General features: G+C 38.9%; 2 protein-coding genes across 2 annotated transcripts in view; both read left to right on the top strand.

Annotated features, from left to right (window-relative positions):
• adam19a (ADAM metallopeptidase domain 19a) overlaps positions 1–9181 on the top strand; it is a 300955-nt gene extending 291774 nt beyond the window's left edge. The window contains exons 22-23 of the mRNA XM_084711868.1: positions 2425–2639; positions 8292–9181. Of these exons, the coding sequence (XP_084567994.1) occupies positions 2425–2639; positions 8292–8343 (267 nt within the window). The 3' untranslated portion in view covers positions 8344–9181. The remainder of the gene's footprint in view (positions 1–2424; positions 2640–8291) is intronic.
• A 12226-nt stretch (positions 9182–21407) lies between these two features.
• LOC146306257 (PC-esterase domain-containing protein 1A-like) overlaps positions 21408–23577 on the top strand; it is a 36604-nt gene continuing 34434 nt past the window's right edge. The window contains exons 1-2 of the mRNA XM_084712997.1: positions 21408–21491; positions 21883–21962. Coding sequence (XP_084569123.1) covers positions 21422–21491; positions 21883–21962 — 150 coding nt within the window. The 5' untranslated portion in view covers positions 21408–21421. The remainder of the gene's footprint in view (positions 21492–21882; positions 21963–23577) is intronic.

Here is a 23577-nt window from a genome sequence, read left to right as displayed (position 1 = left end):
AAAAAAAGAGGATATTTGCAGCTGTAATTATAACTGTTGAAATGATGAAAAATGAAAAATTACCTACACACACGATCCCTAAATGGGATTAAAGCCACTAAAATAACTCCTCCTTTCTTAGAGCATTGATTCTCAATGGGGGTACTAGAGCCCCAAGGAGTTCTGTGGGGTACTGCAGGGAGTATGTGAGATTTTTTTTAACGTTTCTTCAAAAAATACCAGTTATGAATAATTCCTTAAAGTAATTATACTATAAGTTCAATAAAAATGTAAATCTAAGTTTGATTAAACCACATTTTATACTCAGTATTCCTATTTTCAGTACTATCATTAACTGTTGAAAACTGCCACTAGCTATAAAACTTCAAATGCAGTCACATTCACTGTGAGCATTAAGCCAATTTCAATAGTTAATGATGGATGAAAATCAAGAAAAACTATCAGTGGTTGAAATGTTGCAGTAATACAGCTGAAAACATGGAGAAAGAAGTGAAAGTGTTTCAGAAACATCCACTCTCTGGGTGGAGTAATATTTCTAGTGATGAGCACAGTTTGCTGCCGTGCCGATTTGAGCACATTTCTAAAAGTCTAGTTGATCAATCAGATTGCTTCCTCTGAACTACCTGTTGTATAATCCTTGTTTACAAGGAGTGTGTTGGAGGGGCACGGTGTCAGGCTGCTCTAAAACAACCTCACATCGCTCCTGACTGCAGCTAAATGCAGAATTAGTAAATGTGATTCAGAGCTGATGAGAGGAGTGTTGGACTGTGTGTCAGAGTACTTTGTAGATGAAATGCTGTGATTTCTTCTGAACTCTGAAGAAATAATGAATAAAAGTGCAGTATGTTTCTTATCTGATTGCTTTCTTATTGATTCAGTCTCCAAACTGCTCTCACCGGTGCTTCTCTCCGAAGTGTAAAATAGCTTTAAATTAGATCAACTTTTGAATATGATATTGCTTTTTCTTGTTGGTGTCAATTGTCTAATATTTCGTGCGAGTTGACTTTGTGATGTGATCTCAGCGCTGTGCTGCAGTTCCAGTTTTAATCTCCTACCTGTGTGAAGTGGGACAGAAGTTCCTCTTATCAGCTAGCTGAACAGCTTCCAGAGACAACCTGGACTCAGTCCAGTACAGAGACTGGAATGAGTTCTCCTCCCTGCTGTGTCCATGTGCCAGGGATTTACTGTTGTCTTCCAGATTGGCGGTGATCCCTCACAAAGACGTCCTCTTTGATAATCCTGACTCTTTTCTCTTTCTGCTTTTTAAACTTTTGCTTTTTCTGCTTTGTCCTTTTATTCTACAGAAAAAAAGAACGCAAATGTAGAAGAACTCTCGGTTGGTACAGAAATAAGGTGCTAAGTGGAACCATAAAGGGTTCTTTGGCTTGTCTTCATAGGAGAACCCTTTTGTTCAACCTAGAACCCAACATAAATGGTTATACCTTGAACCATCTGGGAAAGGTTTCACCCAGAACCCCCTATGGGAGGTTCTTCAGAGAACCTTTCTGAGGTTCCACCCAGAACCTTGTGTGAGGGTTCTGTCCAGAACCTGTCCACCTTCTAAGGGTGCTAACAAAAGCCCACCCAGGGGTTTCTACTGAGAACCCTTTTATATTTCATGGAATTCACCCAGAGGTGAATTATTTGTATTTGTATTTATCTAGAACCTACCCATGGGATTCTACTGAGAACGCTGGATTCACCTGGATCTTATGCAGGGAGTTCTATTGAGAACCCTTAAATATTCCAAGGGTTTAATCTGGAGTCCACTCAGGGGGTTCTGCCAAGAACTCTTCTATATTCCAAGGTTTTGCTCTTGAACCCACCTAGTAGGCGGGTAGAACTCCTATATATTCCAAGCAATTTATCTGGAATCCACCTGGAGGTTCTAACAAGAACCCTTTTAATATTATGGCACAAAAAACCCACCCAGGGGGCTTTATGGAGAACCCTTTTATATTCCAAGGGTTTTATCTAGAACCCATCCAGGGTGTTCTACCAAGAACTCTTTCTCATTCCAAGCATTTTATCTATAGCCCACCTATGGGCTTCTACGGAGAATCCTTTTATATTCCAAGGTTTTTATCAAGAACTCACTTAGGGGGTTCTACTATATTGTAGTACAAAGAACCCTTGATGAAAAAGTTCTTCAACAATCTCAACAAACCTTAAAGACGTCTTTCTTTCAGAAAGGGTTCTTAATGGACTCCTTACTCTTACAAAGAACCCGTAACAAACCTTTTCTTCAAAAATGAGTTCTTCTGAAGCAAATTCTTCTGAGTAGAACCCCAGCCGTGCAGAAAGAACCCTTTTGGAGCCCTAAGATTTTAAGGCTCTTTTGTCAGTTAGTCTGGTTGCTCTGTCCCGATGTCCAATTAATAATCAAAATGTCAATAATCAATATTTCTGTTTGTTCCCTTTCAGTTGGTGTCAGACCTGCAGCCCAGGTCGTCCCCCTTCCCCCCTCAGAGGCCCCTCCCCCTCAGTCCGGCCAGAGGAGCCTCCCCCACAGTAAGCCCGGCCCGGGCCCAGACCCAGAACTCCAAACCCTCCCCAGGTCTGCTGGTCATGATGCCCCCGGCAGTGGGACCCAAACCTGTGGGCAAAGTCTCAGCCATCCCCCCTCTCAGAGCTCTCAGGTGGGTACACACACACACACACACACACACACACACACACACACACACACACACTCTGTAGTGTTCTGTATTGTCAGCTGCTCAGGTAAAGAACGGCCTTCTGTTCTTTTCTTCTTCTGTCTCTTTAATAAAATGAAAGATTTTTATTCTCCAACTCAAATGAATAATGTGTCACTTTTATCACAGAGCGAGAGCTGAAAAGGTGAAAGGACATTCACATAATTTCATTGCTGTGTAACACAGTTTAACAATGACTTTAAAGCTCTGTACAGCAATAAACAAAAGCAGACTAACCTGCACCAACAGACACACACCCATTTACAATAATCTGACGGCAGCTTGACATGTAGGTCTCATATCTGAATAACCACCCTTGCCACGTTTACAGAAAAGTCAAGGCAGTAATGTGAGCATGTCAAATCTAAATTTTCACTTCCAGCTCAACACGAGTCTCAATTAAGCGACGACAAAATCATGTAAAGGCTGCAGCCGCACAAGGCAGAACATGCAGAGAGACAGAGAGAAATGTGCATCAGACTTTAGGGGACTTGGATTACACCAGACGAACAGTATGGAGGCATAAGCTGCTTTCTCTTGGGAGATTCTGCAACTCTGTTTTTTTTCCTGTGAAACTCCAGCAGTGTTTTGTGGACTAAAACTAAACCTGACCTTCAATCGGCATGAGGGTGAGGGGATAATGACTGAATTTTCATTTCTGGGTGAATTATCCTTTTAAATATTAAATGACTGGCAAACAAGCAAGCTACCTTGCGAATACATATGTAACTTTGCTTTCTAACACTAACTTTAAATTCCCAATTCACTATCTCAACTTCACACTTCCCTTCATTCCACTCACCTTTACAAAGGAGTTCAAAGAACCGTCCTCACTTGAGGAACCAGCCAGCCTGAGTGAGGAGGGAACAGGAGGAATAAAATCAAGGTCAAGAGTGTTCCAAACTACCGTCTCCTCAGATGACTTTATGCTTTGTCAATCGCCCTTGCTCGCAAATGGGTGAAGGCGAGGGAAACGAATCCAGCGCTATGATTAATCGAACTCTTCTTCTTTTTGCTTTTCGGCGTATTACTGCTGCCCCTCGCTGTTAGACTTGACTACTGGACAATTGATCAAACTCACACTCACCTGCTTTAGAGTGACAAATCATACCGGCGTACTTTGATGTCAAAATGCGTACCTTTTAGCTTGGCAGGTGTGCAAATTTACAGTTGTGATTTAAATCCTTTTCTAAAACACACTCTGATACAGCTATAATACTTTATAAAAGTGCTATTTTGTTTCGCTCGCACCCATTTGTCTTTTGAATGGATGTCCTAACCTAACTGTTCTTCTTTTTAAACACACACACAGAACCACAGTGGTTTCTCCTCCACCTACTCAAGGCAGCTGTAGTGTGTGTGATGTGCTGAACAACATGTTTTTTACTGTAAAAGCTTCTCTCAGCACTGTTTGTCGCTACTCTGGCTTGATCTTGACCTCGCAGAATGTCCCTTTTCTTGATGTTGTCTAAAAGATATAATGAGAAAATATCTTGCCTGTCGATTTTTCCATGTGTGAGAATTCCACCATGTTTGAAAGGCCTTTTATAAGCTGCCTATAAATGTCGTTATTTGCGAGAAATACTGCTTCTCTTTTCATGTCATGCTGTTTTCTGTTCAGGGTTGGTATAGGCACATAAACGCTCCAAGTTTACAAACCGTGCAAAGCATCGACTCAGGTCCTCATCAGCAATCAATTTTCATTTTTTATACGTGACAGGCCCCCCAGTCTGAAGGCTCGTACGGACTTTCTTCAAATGCAGAGTCATGATTTTAGTTCCACGCAGTTTGTCTGTAAACGTAGTAAAAGTCAGGCAGGAAACCTCAGGGTGATTGTTCTCCAGGTTTATGGTTCCTCTGCTCCACTAATGTAGCAGATGGATCAGAATGTCTCTACATCTGGTTCTCTCTGGCAGTACGAAGACCTGATCCCAGGTCAGATTTCACATTTAACACCAGCTGCCGGTGTAGGTCTGTATCAGATTGTATAAATCCCCAGGAAACTCCGTATTTTTGTTTTCAAAGTCAGGTTCAACTGTGCAAGGAAAGAAATGGAACCAGTTCAGAATCAATATCTTCGGAGCACATTTACAGACACCTGGGATTTGTGTTGGTAATACTTGTTTTTATGAAAGTGGCCATGTTTATGCCAAGAAATTCTTGCATGGATTTATTCTCATTATGGTGGAAAGTCTGTGAAACAGCCCTCACATCATGTTCGCTTCTCTGGAATCAAAATATTCATATTGGCAAGAATACTTGTATCTCACCTCAACAGAATATTACATTAGATACCTAACTTTCATGCTTACATTATTCTATATTTCATTGCCATTGTCGACAAACCTCATAAAAAGACCTGGAAGAGATAGTTAGATTATTTCAACTGTGTACTTATCCACAGTCAGTGTAGTTGTCAACTCTATTTAGAATATTTTCACCACTTTACCTTGCTGTCAGACAGGCTTTCCTGTTTTCCTGTTATGTAAGCCAAATAATGCTCTCTGCAAACCAACCAGTCTCCTTTGACAAAAACAGTAATTTTGCCTCACTGAACACGTAGGTTTCTAGTCAACCATCGCCTTGATCTGTTGGTTAGTTTGATTTACTGTGCGATTTAAGGGTTTTAAAAGGTTAGTTCAGATGGTAGCTGCGTACTATTAGTCTAGTAGGTAGATGTGGTCATCACACTCCTTGTCATGCAGCCATGAAGGTCAAAGATGTTGAGGACATACTCCTGGCCCACCTCCATGGTGGCATCCTGAGACTGTTTCAGGAGTTCACTGATGACTAAGTACTTGTTGAAAGACTGGTTGATTGGGATGAAATAGTCGAGATGACGCCACCAAACCCTGGGACATTTTGCTCCCAGCCATCTGCACCAGTAACTAGACACAATACTGTTCAGTCTACTCTGAGTAAACATCAGTTTACAGAAGGTGGAGTGGTCACTGCTTCCTCAGGAAAACATTTTTCTAACATAAGCTATGTGTCACATGAGCAACATCAAGTGACATATGTGACGTAGTTATTTTACCCAAACCAAGATCTTTTCCTAACCAAGTCATTTCTGTACCTAAACATAACCAAACTCCAACCATTTTGCAACATAAACTACATATGCCAAGTGAGTAATGACGTCACTTCTGTCACATGACATACGCAATATAAGGTTTGTTCGAGATGAACTGCACCTCGCCTTGAAGGTAGACAAGATCAGGCGGCCACAGCAGGAGGCGGTGATGAAAAGCTGCAGTGAAGTCGGACAGTTTCCAGCAGATTTCAGAGAATATACAGGAAGAGACACTAACATCCTGTTACATCACCTGTGGACTACCTGTAGTCTGCAGACAACATTCATAGCTGGAGAACTAAAGTGTGTTCTTGATCGCTGATTGAAGTTGAAATAGAAGAGATCCCCCTCCTTTCACATGATTCTCTGTTTTCTTCGTCTGCCTTGTGAAGCACTTTGTAACTGTTGTGACTAGATATCTATCGTTAAATATTATAATTACATAGAAAATGGGGATTTTACACACGCATGGTGTTTGCTGTCAAAATTAAGAGCCAATCAGAGCCTGTCAACTCATCGATTAGGTGACAGCCAGGCGCTTGCAGTCGGTGGAGAGCAGCTGAGTCACCTGACTCCAATAACTGCGGCCGCCTTGATCTGGTGAGATTATCATTGTCCACATGTGCATAACACCTAAGTTGGACTCAGATCTTAACTGGCATGCATAGTGCAGTGATCACCTGTGCTCAGTTCTGCACAGGACTGGCTCATCTTGAAAACAACTATTTTAATCCAGACCTTGATCTTCTCCTAAACCAAACCAAATAGTTTTATTGCCTAAACCTGACTAAACTTCAACCCTGTTACAATGTAAGCTACTTGTGTCATGCGAGTTATGTTGTTCCACGAGTGGCGACACTTCAGTGACCTGACATACATAACCTAGTTATTTTAACCCAAATCAAATCTTTTCCGAAAACCTAACCAAGTAGTTTTTGTGCCTTAACCTAACCAAATTGCGACCACTTTATGATGCAAACCACATGTGTAATGTCATGTGAGTTATGTCACGTGACCTACGTAACATAGTTAAGCTCCAGTAAGCCTGTTGCTGCTGGTACTCTCCACTGGTAATATATGATGTTTTAGAAGTTATTGACAGGGAACCTATTCTTGCATTAAGGTATGAGGATGTGTTAGTTACACTGAAAGCGTGTTAGGAAGAGAAGATCTTTGTCCAATACTCTAATTAGTCAGCCTCAGCTGTACTTTGTGTTAATTAGCTGCTAATTAGAGCTAGTGCTAGTGCTAATTAAAAAATGTTAGCGGGAGTTGGGGTGGATGGATGACTCAAACAAGCACAGTACTTTACCCAGGAGATCAGGGTTTGAGTCCTGTGTGGAACAAAAAGTAAATGTAGAGTTATTTAAGTTTAGACTAACTTTAGATTTCGGTATGAACATGATGTCCATTGCAGACGTGACGTCACTTTCGTCACATGACATACATAATGTAGTTATTTCAACCCAAACCACAATCTTTTCCCTAACCCTAAACCTGCCTGAACCTAATCAAGTTGTGACCATTTTACAAACAAAGTGAGTTATGTCATCACGAGTGACATCACTTCCATCACATGACATATGTTAATGTAGTTATTTTAGCCCAAGCAATGATTGTTTCCTAAACCTAACCAAGTCATTTTATTGCTTACCTAACCAAACTGCAAACATTTCCAACATAAACTACATGTGTCAGGTGAGTTATGTCATCATGCGAGTGATGTCACTTCCGTTATGGGACATACACAATGTAATTATTTTAACCCAACCAAGATCTTTTCCTAACCCTAACCAAGTCATTTTTGTGCCTAAAGCAAACTTGCAAAATTGCAACCACTTTACAACGTAAACTATGTGTGTCACGTGAGTTATGTTGTCAGGGGAGTGGCATGATTTCCGTCATGTGACAGACATAATGTCATTAGTTTCTCCCAAACCTCACTCTTTTCCTAACTCTAACCAAATAGTTTTATTCCTGAAACCTAGCCAAATAGTTTTTGTGCCTAAACCCAACCAAACTGCGACCATTTCACAAGGTAAACTACAAGTCACATGAGTTATGTTCTTGCGTGACATACATAATGTAATTACTTTAACCCAAACTTTTCCTAAATCTAACCAAGTTTTTTTTTTTTTTCTAAATCTAACCAAACTGCATTTTCCAGCATAAACCACGTGACCAACTGCGAGTACTCACCAGTAATATATGACATTTTGGAAGTCACTGACAATCAGCCTATTCTGGCGTTTAGGTATGAGGATGTGTTTGAAAGCATGTTAGGGAAGGAAGGTCTTTGTCCAATACTCTGACATTCCCATCAGCCTCAGCTGTACTTTGTGTTTACTGCTAATTAGAAAATGTTAGCATACTATTATATCAACTTCTTCACCATGTTCACCTTATTTGTATTTTTTAATAGAATATCACCAGCCTTGTTTTAAAATATCAGTGTGCTGTATTAGTTTAAGCTTAAACTAGAATCTCCTGTTTTGTTTTTTTTTTTATCCTTCTCCTTCCAGACCGGTCCCAGGTGCCAAACCAAACACAGCCTCGCCTCCGCCACGAAAATGACCTTCTCCTGCCCCCTCCGCCCTCGGAGGAGGCAGCAGCTGACAGCTTATTTGCACTAAAGAGACTTTGGCTGGTAAACCACAGAGCTGTCGCACATGCCAGAGGAGGGCAAACACAAAGTTGAAACCAGAGACACGAAAGAACAAACAGGACTCGCACCAGTTCAGACTTCAAAATCAAACCTTTCCCCCACTTCCTCCTTCCCGTCTCCCCTCGATTTTGACCCCTTCCACCCTCCTCCTTCCTCTTCCTCCTCCTCCCAGCGCGCTAACATTAACCACGACAACGACGCGGTTTTGCACGGAGGCCTTGCAGACTGAGACAAGTGTTATCGCTGGGGGGCGGTCACATTTGCCAAATTATTTTTAGGATTATTGTTTTTTTTTTTTTAATCTGTTAATGCTGTCTGTGTATAAAAAATGCATTTTGTAATGACTGTTGTTTTGTTTACAGTTTGTTTTACGTCATGTTTTATGATTTGTGTTCTGTGCCAAAGAGGTCCCTTCATACCTGGGGTGTGTCCCGAAACGCTTGAAAAATCTTCTTACGTCACGTTCAGTTTACCACAAGTCAACTCCTCCATCTTTTTTAGGTTTTCTAATTTATTGTATTTTACGAGGAATGTCTCAAATACAAGCCTGGAGATACAGAGGCCTATCAGGGGGAAGGAGAGCCAATCACACAGCAGCTTCTTTTCAACACTGTTTACATGGTGGAGGATTTGATGGATGCTTGGGGCTTGCAGGACACACCCCGGTCGCTCATGTTGATTTGAATGTCTTTTGCTGTGTGTTATTATGACTTTTGAATTGTTACATAAAATATTTTTACAAAACTATCATCAAGTTTCTTTCATTCTGTCTTTTTTTTCATTCCAACTTGAACGGTGTTTAATGGAAATTTAAATGTGATGACACCCTGTGGATGTACTTGAAAGGGACGAACAGGACACATATGAATGAGCCGCTGCGAGACAAAGATCGTCTCAACTTACAAAATGAAATCTGTCATGTAATCTGGAGGCCAGGGTCTATTCAGTAGAGCACAAATGAATCATTTAGACGTTAATATCAAATGACTAGTTATGAAGAGTATAGACCATTTTCATAGACATAACCACAGGCGTTACCATGATGATAATTAATGTTTGTTCCATTCAGATCAAACATAGCAAAAGACCGTCCACACCAAGAACTGTAACTATTAAAATATTGTTGTAAAAATTGTTCTAATCATTTCTACAATGATATTTTTGTAGTTACAGTAATAGTAATGGTATGGATGGTGCTTTTGCCCCTATGGTACAGTGTTCACTCTCGGTTTACACTCACACAACACAGAATTAGAGTGCAGGGCTTTAACTTGTCACATGACTCTCTAGAGCGTTGAATCCCTTTTTTGCAGCTCTTCTCACATGGCTCAACTCCATCATTTCTTGCCATTAAAATGGTCTGAAAATGTCCTTTTCTGTCATTTTAGAATCTGGAAACATTTTATTAACATGAGTAGATGAGTAAAGTTACATTTTTAATTGTTTAATGTACTTTATTTGATGATTAGGTAATGAAAAACTCTTAAAATATAAATATTGCCTTGCAGTAACACTGGACCATTATGGATTCCCACCATGACATTCTTGGTATTGTGCATTTGGGTTTGTATACTGTTCAAACAATATAGTACAGGTGTAAAATGTTATTTAAGACGCAGTGAGACAAAGATGGCAACAACACAACAAATGGTTGCAACGTAGTGTCTGTCAAAAAAAGACACAGCAGGAGACTGAAAACAAGCAATTAGGTTATATAAGATGCTAATGCTAGTATGCTAAATACAATTTTTCATAGTTTTGCAACAAAAATATGTCTCCCCAGTGTTTCTACAGATCCCCAAAGTGTCATCTTCTCTCTTTTTTGCTTGTTCCCCCTTCAGAAAATGTCAGGTCTGCCTCCCCCTATGATGTCACAAAGGGCTTAGCACAACCTCCAGTAAGGTGATCATCCTGCCCACTGAGGAGGGAGCTGACCAATCAGAGCAGACTGGGCTTTTCGGGAGAAGCCAAAACAGTGTTTCAGACAGAGAGTGAATAAAGGGGCTGCAAAAATGGCCTATATAAGAAAAATAATGTATTTTATCAACCTTAAAGCCTGTAAAACTATTCCATTAGAACCCCCAAACAAAAATATGAACCCAAAAATTAGCATGATATGTCTCCTTTAAATGTAACACAAATGATCAAACAGTAAAATGTGACTCACTGTTTTGTTTTCAAGGCTTCTGATGGTTTCATTTGATAAATTGTTGATGTAAAGTTTGCTGAAATATGCTTGAACTCACACATTGATTCTGACAGGCTGTTCCACAGTGGTGCAATGTTGCCTGAGGGAAACGTCTAGACAAACAAACTCATCAAAATATTTCATTTTTAATCTTTTTCCATTTCAAATGAAACAAATTTTAAACTGGCGAGACAACTGAATATTTTCCATTACTTTTGTAATAATAACAATAACTCTCTTTTATCATTCCTCACCATTATGGCATGGTGGTTCTTTAAGGTAACACACCCTAAAAAAATGAAAATATCTTCAAATTATGTTTACTATGTCTATTTTATGAAAAAAAAATACACTTTTTTTAACAACTGGTATCATAATGCATACAGTTGTGGGTGAGGTTGCTGCTATTTTGTATGTTGGCCCCACTGGAAAAGGCCTGCTATGCTAAATGTAATGGGTCCTTAATTAGTATCAGTTCAATTCAATTAGCACCAAATCATAATATGACTTATCTCAGAGCACTTTTCATAATGAGCAGGTCTAGACTGTACTCTTTATAATATTATTTACAGACAGCCAACAGTACACACAGTTATACAGTTATACAAATTAAGTTTTATTAAGTCTGAGAAAATATATGTGATGATGTCATAGTGATGTCATTAGGGTTACCTCATTTTGGGCTTGAAAAATGCTCATTTAACCAAAAGGCTGTTTATAAACTGTTGGCATGAAGTTTGAAAGATGTGGGTGTTTACCAAGTGTTCTTAGCCAAACTTAAACTAACTTACAGAGTAATTTAACACCAGGCCGAAAAGCAGCATTTTGTTGCCATCTGTGGTTGAAAGTTTCAAGCCTGTTTAACCTCTGGTCACAGCAGCATCACTGTTGTTCACTGTGTGAAACTTCCTCAAGGATGTTCATAAATGTGCTCTATCTCAACAGTAACTACACCCAACAGTGATGTCATGATGTACCGTGGAGGAGGCAGGGTCACATCCAAACCAAATGAAACTGAGGGCTGTTGTGTGATTATAATACAAATAAAACCCACATTATTCGCCGCGCCTGGTGATGTGTGGGTGCATGGCACAAAACTAAGGGCTTTTCACTCTCTTGGCTAAGAGATGACTCTGGGATAACTTACATATTAACCCAGGGGTAACTTGAGTCCAGGGCTATACAATTCACACTGCACTACTAACCCTTTGTTAGATTAACTGACTGTCTTACCCTATGGCTCGAGTATTTAACTTTTGGACATTCAGTGATCTCACACAAAAGCAAGGTAAGCAGAAGGGACACTAAGATAGACTGACAATAATGAGTTTAACAACATATTTTTTCTCCTCTGGTAGACATATGGTGCTAAAATAATCTTTTGACATGCAGAAATCTAATGGTTTTAGCTAGTTACAGTCATTTTGTCGGCATTTTAGCCACTGATTACATATTGAGGAGCCTGTTGTTTTCCTCCCATGTGGGTGCAAATTACAAATTATGATGCATTGCGCTCTGTTTCTTGATACTGTACATCAGTAGAGTTTTCAGGTATCTGTACTTTATATGAGGATTTATTTTTGTAACATTTTTTACTTTTTCTCCCAATGTTTAAAACACAAATATCTATACTTTCTACTCAAAACAGGCTATGTGAGGGGAATAATTAAGTATTTTTATTCTGCACCATCAAGAGTGATTTCAACGTAAATAGATGGTACACTAACATGTAGGAAACATGATTCCTTGGTGTATCCATCGGTGGATATCATGGATGACAGATAACAAGATAAAATACAACGTGAAAGACGTAACAAGACAAAACAGATAGAGAGGGAGACAGCTGCGGAGACAAGGTGAGGTTCAGTTAGCTTTACACAGAAACAGCTGATAGAAATCTCCAACTTTTTACTTCGGGGTCTTTTCAACAGCGCTTAACATTACTATCTGATCTGATAGGTCATCTATGTGCAACAAGGTTTTGGAGTTTTAGAGTGCCATTACCCAACTGCAAACCAAAGTGACTCACAGGCAGCAGGAAAATAATATTACCTGTGCAAAGTCAGAAAGAAAAGAAGTCTATCCAGCCTATTGACTGGAAATAAAATTCACCAAAAAGCCCAACACAGGTGGTCTCTTTGCTGTTTGTGATTACAGACATTGCTGTTTTTTGATGGAGGGCACCCAGCTGAAGTTCAGTGCTGGAGAGAAATGCCTGTTTCCTCTGTGGAAGTGTTTTACTTGTCCCATTGGCAGGGAAGTCTGTTAGCTTTTAGTGTCTTGCTCAAGGGCAAAAAAGGTTTGAACCCAGGTCCTGTGGTTGATTTTATTCCAGCCAACTGCTTTATGAGTTATACAACTTTACAACGAATGAGGAAATGGGATGTATAAAACTTTTTGTGGGACTGAAGACTGAAAAATGCCCCCTTTAAAGTCAGTCCGCCTTATTGTTTTAGCACCAGGGTTCCCTCTGAAAACAAAGAATCAGACTCATTTTGTCTCACAGTAGTGTCATGATGATCTTATAGTTCCTGGCTGATGAGCGAGTATGAAGGCTTTACATCATGGGTAGTCTCCACTCTCACCTGCTCCTAATGGATTCCACTCTGTTGGAAATGAGATATCTGCGAGAGGCAGCTCTCTCCTCCCTGGAGACTAATGCATTTGGAGAGTCCATGGTTCGAGTGGAACGCTATCGGACAGCAAGGAGGAATGGCCTCGTGGGGAGATATATTGATGTAGACGTTTTCCTAGCCCATTACCGGGGCACCCGGCGCCCAAACAAACCTGTGGGGTGGATTCTGCGCCAGACAGCAGACGTGATCCAAATGAAAAGAGCTGAGTTTTTCCAGGACCACTGTCTATAAATCAAGCTCTGTGCAGCCACAGGCCAGAGGGAGGTGAATAAATACGCTAATGTTTTTCCTCAGGCTAGCCTTCAGTTGGTGAGCCACATAAATGAAGTGTGGGCTTTATCAAAACAGCAGCCAGACAGGTTTTGATGCTCCTGCAGGACATTCATGTTAACAGCAATAGAAAGCCCAAGACCTGATGTGAAATCGGAGCTAGCCGCTGTTCCACAAGCCTCTTTCAGCCCATTCTGAGTCGGGACTCAGACGCTTTGTCACCAACCCTCGGAAGCAAAAAAAGGTACCCATCAGAGGCTGATCTCCTGCATTTCTATCCTGTTTCACTCACTAATACACCACAATGCTGAAGGTACTCTTGAAAAGCTGTTTTATTTGGACTTTAAATGAATCAGTATAGAACTAATAACCTTGCGAGGCAGCTGGATTTGTGAGATCACATGAAAATCCATTTTGCCAGAGTTAGACAGAGTTACCCATTTGTGTCTGCACCAAAAGTGGTGGAGCCAATCAGCATCCTAGGAGGGACTACTGGCAGTTACAGGTGTGGTTTTAGGTGTGACGACAGTGAGAAGCCTCCATGGAATCAATAACCTGAAGAGTGCCTTTTATGCACAATTTTTATTACAAAAACGACAAGAATCATCTACCAACATGCTAACTACATACTTCAGAATGTGGCTTGTTGATGCGTTTCCTCCTCTGTGCTTCATATGAATCACTGATCTGATTGGTTGAAGTTAGCCTGTTCTAGACAAGATAGACAAATGGTTTGTCCAATCACCTGCCAAGGGTTTTCTAAAAGTGCCTGCCCTATTCCAAATATTCTCTTCCCCATGATGGTTCTGTGTAACAAACCATGTCAGGTTACAGGACTAAGGCACTTGCAATTATACAATGTATATACACATATACATGCATACATGCTGTGCTAGCTGCACCATGCTAGTATTGTCAGCGTTTAGCTGAGTCTGGCCAGACTGGAGATCCTGACTGGATTGGACCACAGGGCTGAGTGAACTAGCTAGCTAGCTGGCTAGATAGATAGATAGATGGATGGATGCATGGACAGACAGACAGACCCATAATAGATAGACAGAAAGAAAGATAGACAGATAGATAGGCTAATCTGCAATATCCAATATATTGCTTATTATTACATGTTTTCTCTAAAATGGCATACCAAATACTGCAGTATTGCTATTTATTGATTTTGTGATAACATCGTAGGGATGACTATTGGTCCTCTCACAAAATATTACCACAATGAAATTTTTGAAAAAATAGTCACCAGTAATATGGATATAATGAAGAAGTGAGTGAAGGCAAATCATAGAACAGCTAGAACAGTCTGGTAAGTTTAGAAAAGACATCACTTTACTGTAATACAGCTTTTAAAACCAGGAAAAGACAATATTGATGCCACATCAAGATATGATGATACCCAAAATCTAAGACAACATTATATTTTGATATTGCCCGGCTCTGTAAGTACCTCATGTCATCCACTGGCAGTCCAGTATTATTTATCGGGAGACCAGCTGCCCCTTTTGCCACTATGTTATTTACAGTCTACTCTGTGGTATCACCTTTTGGTATGTTGGTATGTTGTACGAGGCCTTTGACAGAAATGAGTCCAGTTCCCAAACTGTGATGTTGGAAGGCTGCACACTGACAATATCTAAACTGAAAGTCCTTCGCTCTGATTATGCTTCAGAGCTGCAGATCAAACTAAAGAGAAAACTGCTACAGACTTTCTCATCTCCTCTGCAACAAGGCCGTACCCTACAGTGACACCACCAAAGAAGAACCCTCTGAGCAGTCTACCCGAGGCTGAGCTGGACTGACACATCAGAGTGCACTTTCCTTAGAATCGTCTTTTTACCCTTTAGCTCATGTGCTGAGCTCACACAGACACACCCAGTTGTAGCAGGCACTCACAGAGCATCCAGCAAGTTTCTTAAACTGCTGGGACCTTAAAATGTTCTTTGAAAGCACAAGACCAGTGAGAATTCCTCCCTTTAGTAACAGAAATATAAAAAGCCAGAGAAATATTTTGGTATCAGTTACCAAAATCACGTCAACTGTTGGTAAATCAGCTTGAAAAGATGACAAGTAATAGACTGGGGTCCTACAGTAAACCCAGAGAAAGTATTTTGGGAAATTTGCTTATTCTTTCTTGCAGAAAGTTTGATGAGAATATTGATATCATCTCATCTAGCTATTGGCAAAATTTAACCTCGATCTAGGATTTTTATGGCTTTAAAAGATACAGGATACAGGATAGGGGAGACTGGGAGTAATTCAAACTTTCTTAACATTTTCCTTCTCAACTCACACACTACTTGAAATACACTTGTCATTTTTTGATATAAGACAAATATTTATGCAGACTAATTAACACTAGAACAGCCAAGGCAGTCATTTCGACTGTTTTCAAATTTATATGTGCAGTAATGTTGAATTAAAAACTACAATGCTGCTGGTACCAGACTTGTCCTAAAAGTGTCTATATTTTTACTTGAAATGGTTTATATAAATTACACAAATGATTAGACTCAATTAAAAATAAGTAGGGGAGACCAGGGACAATTGTAACACTTTTTGTCTCAGCGCCTATAACTCACTGATATTTTGTGTTAAATCCCTTAAATTTCAAAACAAAGGACTGTTACTTATTAAAAATAGCAATGTTTGTTGTTTTTGTTTTTTGTTCTTGCTTTCAGTTTTTTCTTATATGCTATGATTATTTTTGTGGTGGTGGAAATTTGATATTATTAACGTTATATTATACATGTTATATGTTATATAAACTCTTATTTATGTTAATAACATGTTTCTAATCTTATAAAATACCTTTAACTGTTCTGTTCTTTTGATAAGTCATATTATTATCAGACACAAAATATCTGCTTGCTGACAGATTAAAACTTCATTGCACAACAGAAGACTGATATGTCCAGCATTAAATATTACAATTACACAGAAAATTAGTATTTTATACAACACGTGGTGTTTGTTGTCAAAGTTAAGAACCAATCAGAGCCTGTCAGCTTGTCGATCAGGTAACAGCCAGGCGTTTGCAGTCGGTGGAGGGCAGCTGCGGCGCCTGGCTCTACAAACTGCGGCCGCCTCGATCTCGTGAGGTTATCGTTGCCCACGTGTGCATGACGTCAGAGCAAGTCGGGATCAAGTCGGACACAAATCTAACCGGCATGCATTGTGCGCCGACCGCCGCTGATCGATTCTGCGCAGGCCTGGCTCATCTCGAACGCACCTATTAGCTGACCTGTCTGTGACATGCTAATTTCATCAGGTGTGTACTTAATTAGCGCGCGACAGGGCAGCAGCTGCAGTCACAGGATACAGCGCCCCACCTCGCTTCCGGAACGTTACGGTGAGTTTTCCTAATTAACTTACTAAACTTGTAGCTATAAGGCGACATCACAACACATTTTTGGTAAATTAATAACAGCTACATAGTTCCTCAATTCGGCGCAAATGTATACAGTGTACAACATTTTTTTGGAAAGGTTTGAAACAGTTTCAAAACAGAGTTGCTCTAGCTACCTTGAAGTAAGGGGTGACATATTTGAAAATGTTTGTTGAAGTGAGCAGGGTAGGATTCCCTGACAGTAAGTTTCTCATGAAAAGAGCGAGATGTCTTTCCGCTATCCGTGGTACAAATCCACACACTCACACGGCCTCTGGCTCTGCGTTGTCTGGTTTATACTTTTCTGTTGCACTACTTATTTTTTAACTGGTCTCTGTGAGTGTTGTATGTCTGAGGCAGCAGTATTATTAGCATCCGCCACACGCTGCCACTCTGACGCCTTTTTGGTGTCTGTGATGTCCACGGAGTGTCCACCATATAACATATTTTCCTTGTCTCAATCTCCGTAACACAAATGTTGTTTTCATTCTGTGTGACAGTCCTTTTTTAGCCTTTCCTGCAGCGTTCACCACGATCGTCCTCCTGCAGTCAGTCTTAATGAATATTAATTTGGGGCGTTTCATTGACCATTTATAGGCAATTATGGGCGTTACTTGACATCCGCAAAAGGTGCGCCACATTTTCCGTTGATTGTGATTTATAAAGGAAAACCAGCGTAGAACATGTCTACGCCTTGTTTTATAAATCTGAATATTTTTGTGCGCAAGCACTTTCTGTGTTTGATCCGTACGCCATCTTTTAAGGTGAATTCTACGCACAGTTTTATAAATGAGCCCCAGGTGCCGACATATCTTTTACTTGACATGTGTTTAAAAGTAGTTTGGTTTGTGTTGTTAGTCACAAAATGTATGTTAAAGTTAAAAACGAGTGGCAGAGAGCAGTGTAAGCTCTTCCGAGAGTTGATAAAGCGGTGCTTAGTAAATTACCTTAAGCATATTCATAGCCATATTCATATGAAATAGCAGAGTAAACACAGGTGTTTCCAATGATACTAATTAAGGTCCCTTTTAATTTAGTGTATCAGTCTTTCCAGTGAGCCCAGATACACAACAGCAGCACCCTGACTCTGTTTGAGCTGAATGGAAGTGAACCTAAATTAGTGTCACTGGTAACACCTGTGTTTACACTACTGTTATGTCAAAATGGCTGCTGTGAAAAAGGTCTATTGACAATTTTTTAAAAACTGTTTGTTTTGTCATTTGAAAATAGCTAATAACAAAAAAGAAATAGTGTCAGTGTACTGTAATATTTTCACATACTGATATTTTTAAATAAAAATGCTGCTTTGTGACTTCAGATCCACATAGCAAATTTGGTCTGTCCCAGTGACTGTCCACAGCCCACTTAAACAAGGCCAGAATACAGCAGTTCCACAGGTAGTCCACATCTGAAGTAATGGATTGCACGTAATGGGATTATGTAATCTGGACACACAAAAAAGTTAAATGTATTCCATTACAGTTTGAGATAAAAAGAGATGTAATCAGATTCCATACACATTTGGTAAAAATGGGGAAAATTTGTAGGATTGCAGTTTTAAATAAAGATCAATGTGCGACAGTTCACACACAGTTGCAATCACTGGGTGGAACTTTAAGCATTTTTGTCTTTTAAATTAATCAATCAATAAATTGCGCACAGCGAAGGAAGGAAGAGCTGGACAAACTAATAGACCTAACAACAAACAGAAAGTGCTTTGAGCTGCAATGATTAATCTTATTAATCAACTATGAAATTAATCTTCATCTATTTTGATAATTGTTTAGTCTGGGGCTGCTAACTATTATTTCTTAAATGATTAATCTATTGATTATTTTCTGATTAATAGATTATTTTATCGATTAATATCAATTATTTTTATTTTTCAATTATATAACAAGTAATTTACCTAAAATGGATATCAAAAACCTCTCATTAATATGTCAATATCATCCTAAATCATAATGCTAAAAAAATGACACACAAACCTCATCACAATAATAATAATAATAGTGGCTTTTTTAAAAATGTGTCTGATTTCCACCCCATGTATTAGACTCCATGTCAGATGCCTGATCAGAAAAATACTGGACCTCAAATTCTAAAGGAGCTGTGATGCATATTAATTTAATCACTAATCACTGTCAACCCTTCACTGAACTGAAAAATCAGTATTTTGTCTTAAAACTGGGTATGACATGCAGTTATTTTATCATTGGTGTCATATGCTGGTAAGATGATCACTGTCAGTGTATTTTTGCACCAGTGTGGGCCAGAGAAACTGCTTTTCATTGTCTTTCTGTTGACTGCAATGCATTACAGACAGTTAAATGTTAGTTTTAGCTGTTTCTCACTCATACGTGGCTGATAAAGTGAACAGAAAGTATGGCCTAATAATACTGTTAGATGACACATGGTGTAAAGTTAACAGCAGCAGTCCAGACATCACTTTTAACACAGGGGTGATGAAGAAAGAAAATCAATTTAAACTGACTTCTAACAGAAACATGTTCCATGTGTTGATAAGCCTCACGCTGTATATGGTGTTTGGGTTCTGACACAAAGTAAAAGGGGTGATGCTGCAGCTGCAGGAGGAGGACAGGTCGCTCTGTGCTTCAGTTCCAGCGCTTGTGTGGAGCAGTTTGTCCCACTGTGATAAGTCATGTCCAGTTTGTGGAGCTAAAGAGAGCCAAGCTGTTGCGTCTCGTTCTCCGAGAGGATCCATAGTCTGACCAGACATAGCAGTTCTTAGCCACGCGTTGACGCACAATATGTAAACTGATGTATTTTTGTAATCGATGACATCTATTATGTTGAGGAATTGATAATCTAGATTAATCATTTTGAGTAATTTTTTAAAATTTAAAAATCTGTGATTTCAGCTTCTTAAATGTTATACTTGCTGTTTTCTTTACTCTCAGACAATAAACTGAATATTTTTGAGTTGTAAACAAAACAAGACATTTGAGGATGTCATCTTGAGCTTTGACATTTTATGGACCAAACAACTAATCGATTAATTGAGAAAATAATCAACCAATTAATCAATGATGGAAATAGTCATTAGTTACAGTCCTAAAAAAACTATATTGGGCTACACAATTGCACCATATTTTATATTGATGTAATCCTAAAGCAATGGAAAGTAATCAAGTTACATTACTTTAATATTGTGATACTTGGATTATGTTACTGACTACATTTTAACAGGTCATTAGTAAGTGTATGGGAATACATTTTTAAAGTATCCCTCCCAGCCCTACATATGGCCCATGACAGCCATATCTCAGCCAACTGTATGACCATAGCTGGCTCTATGTTGGACCAGACAGGTTTCAGCACACTTCCTTTTGTATGCGTTTGGCGGTGGTTTACAGGTGTTAGTGTTCGGGCCTAGTGTTTACTGACTGAATTTCCTCCTCCTTTGTCACATGCATCACCTGACTCTGACAGGGGAGGAAAGGGGAGATGAAGACAGAGTGTCTGACAAATGACATTTTACAGTTTTGCAAATGGCTTGATGTGAAAAATCAATAAATATTTGTTCATAATACTTCTCTGTGAGACATTTTACATCTGGGCCAAATGTGGCAACTGTGTGTATTCTGAAGTGGCTTGGTTAAGGTTTACTTGAAGCACCTGGAACCAAGTGCACCATCTGGGCATAAAAAATAGAACCACATGACAACACAATTCAAGCTCTTCAAAAATATGAGTTAAAAGCTGCACACTAGAAGTTGACATGTCGTGAAGTTACCTGAAACCTGTCGAATTGATAGAATTAAATATGCTCACAATAATTCAGTATACTTCACTCACATGCCACTCATTTTCAACTTTAAAGGGACAATTTACTCCCAAATCAAATATACATATTTTTCCCTGGCCTGCAGCACTGTTTATCCATCTAGATAGTTTTGATGTGAGTTTTGGAGGCATCAGCCACAGAGATGTCTGCCGTCTCTCCAGTATATAATGGAACTGATGGCACTCAGCTTGTGGTACTCAAAGAGCCAAAATCATGACCCAGTTACACAAGATAATCCACATACCTTGTTGTGAGCAGTTTCATGTGGGAACTACGGTACTTTATTTCTAGTAGAAAGAAAGTAGTTTCTGTAGATTCTGCTGCTGAAAGAAGGTTTTTCAAGTTTTTTTGGTAGGGGTCAGATGTGATTTGTCCCACTTCTCAAGAATGGGTGCTATACCATAGCAAATAAAAATCAGATGGATGTGTGTTGTTTTTGTTTTAAATTCATATATGTATTTTTTTTAACTCAATTTGGAGCTAATTGTAACCACACATGCAAAAAAAAGATGCAAAACAGCAATACAACCACAAAGAAATGACCTCATTCATGTCAGTGAATGATTGAAAAGAGATGAAAGCGAGGTTAAAGAATGTAAACTGTAAAATGTGAAAATGATATTAAAAGTGTTAACTCCTCCTTTCAGTCAGTCTCCTCTCTTCCCATTCTCAAACAAACGGCTGTGCAGCCATGAGGACATTTGCGAGTCAAGCCAGGCAGCTTCTGCACAACAAGTTTGTGGTGGTTCTTGGTGGCTCAGGTGAGAGACAAGAACAGAATTGGTTATTTAACTGTATTTAAAAGCATTGGAAATTAAGTGTTAACTGTGTAATATTTTTTTAGTTATAGGAATCTTTGTTTTTAAAAAAATCTTAATTTTTAATTATTTTTTTTCCTAAAATCTTTATGTATAAATTTTTGAGCAGAGAGAATCTTGGGTTCAGTATCTCATGTTCAGTATTTACCAGACACAGAATCTTATATTTCTAAGAGTACCGCTTCACATCTTAGCAGCCATCTATGCCCTTGAAATTCCCCACTGCTCTGTTCCTTTTCAAGCTCTTAGTTTTCATCCAAATTGATTGACATCTTTGAGATTTTTCTGCTAGTTGATGTGAGTAAAGCCTGTTGCATTTGTTCTTTGATTTCAGTGCAGCGCTCCATGTACAAAGACCTGGTTCTGCTCCTTCAGAGGGATCAGTACTTGACTCTGGCTCAGCTCAAGTCCAAAGTAAATCTTTCCACAAGCTTTTCAGTCACTTGAAGCAGTGGTATCTCACCTATAGTCACACCTAAGAACCAAAGTCTTTTTATTGACTTCAAAACCTTGGCTCAGTTTAAATCTCATTCCTCATTCTGTCTTTATCAATTTGCAATACATTGTCTTTCAAACACCCAGAGCTGGCTTTAATAGTCTGATGTGACATCGTGGCAATTAAGATGGAGGATAAAGTGTCCTCAGGATGGTGATCATCATAGAGCAAATAACTGCTAATGAATTGTTTGAACCATATGAACAAAAATGAAAGAAAATGTATATTAATGCCTATCAATAAAATAAGTAAAAGACAAGAGCTGCAAAAATCAGGAAACGTAACAAACATATAGAAAATGGTATGAATATATGAGCAGTATAGATCATTTTAAAACCAAAGAGCAAACATTTACAGTATAAAGGATATGTGTAATAGAGCATCCTAATAGAGCAGGATGTGCTCTAATGCATTAGCTTTCATTAAATGAAATTGTTATTTTTAAAGTTTCAATTTTTATTTATGATAGACACAGTGAAGAACTGAACACAGGCTGTATTCACTGAGCAGTCATTCTCTGCTGAACAGCCTTGCCCTGCATTAGAAAAATATGCTGTTCAGTTAACCTAAGAGCTAATAATACAATGGCTGACCGTCAGGGAGAAGAAAATACTGAATTTGTTACTTCAAAAAAAAAAAAAAAAAAAAAAAAAGTCTAAGTATGTGTGATTGTTAAAAATAGGAAAATACAGATATAGAACTGTTTAAAATTCTGAAATTATCAAGAAAACTAATCTCTGATGCATTGTTTAGATTAAATTGCTTGTTTTATTAAAATTTACTGCAGTTAATTTGCACACTATTTGGGAAAATTATTCAGTTTCAGTTGTACTGTACCTTTACTGTTATGCATTGAATATGATTGTTGCCGATGGGCAGAAACTTACTTTTCAAGGAAAAAAAAAAACAAGCCTGTCTTTAAACTAATTGAATGCTGCTTAATCAAAGTTATTACCTGTTTTCAATGATTTTCAACAGTTTAATATTTGTAAAAGGCATAGACTGACAAAGGATGATCAATAGCACTGATTTACGAAAAAAGAAAAATGTCAAAATATGGATATATATATCCCAATAGCAATAATATAAAAAATATATCAAATATGTCACTTAGTCAGGACTCATCACTTTATTCAATGGTAAAAAAAAGGTGGAACCACTGTGTTAATGTTAAAGTGATGTACTGGTCTGGAGACATGTTGTGTCAATGGGAGGGGATGAGAGTCTGTGTCAGTGGGGCTCCCAGGCCTCGTTGATGAGGCCAGCTGCTGCTGTATAACAGTTGGGGAAAGAAACAAGAATTCATTTGCATTTTCTTTTGCAGATTTCCTCAAAATTTGGATTAAATTTGTCATACATGTGGATGGTAACCCGGCCACAGATGGAGGACTAAAGCAGCCTGTAAGACTTTCACTCAGCTGCTGTCCATAATGAGGCTCATTGCAATAGTGTTTTGGAAAAATACAACAAAATAAACTTTTAAAAGTTGTAGACCCATTTGTTAGTTTGATTTTGAGTGGATAAATAAGGATA

The sequence above is a fragment of the Lutjanus erythropterus genome, chromosome 23 (genome assembly GCF_056507025.1).
Source record: "Lutjanus erythropterus isolate fLutEry1 chromosome 23, fLutEry1.hap2, whole genome shotgun sequence".
Taxonomy (NCBI): Eukaryota; Metazoa; Chordata; class Actinopteri; order Lutjaniformes; family Lutjanidae; genus Lutjanus; species Lutjanus erythropterus.
The sequence above is the reverse complement of the archived record's forward strand: the minus strand, read 5'-3'. Positions and strand labels throughout refer to the sequence as shown.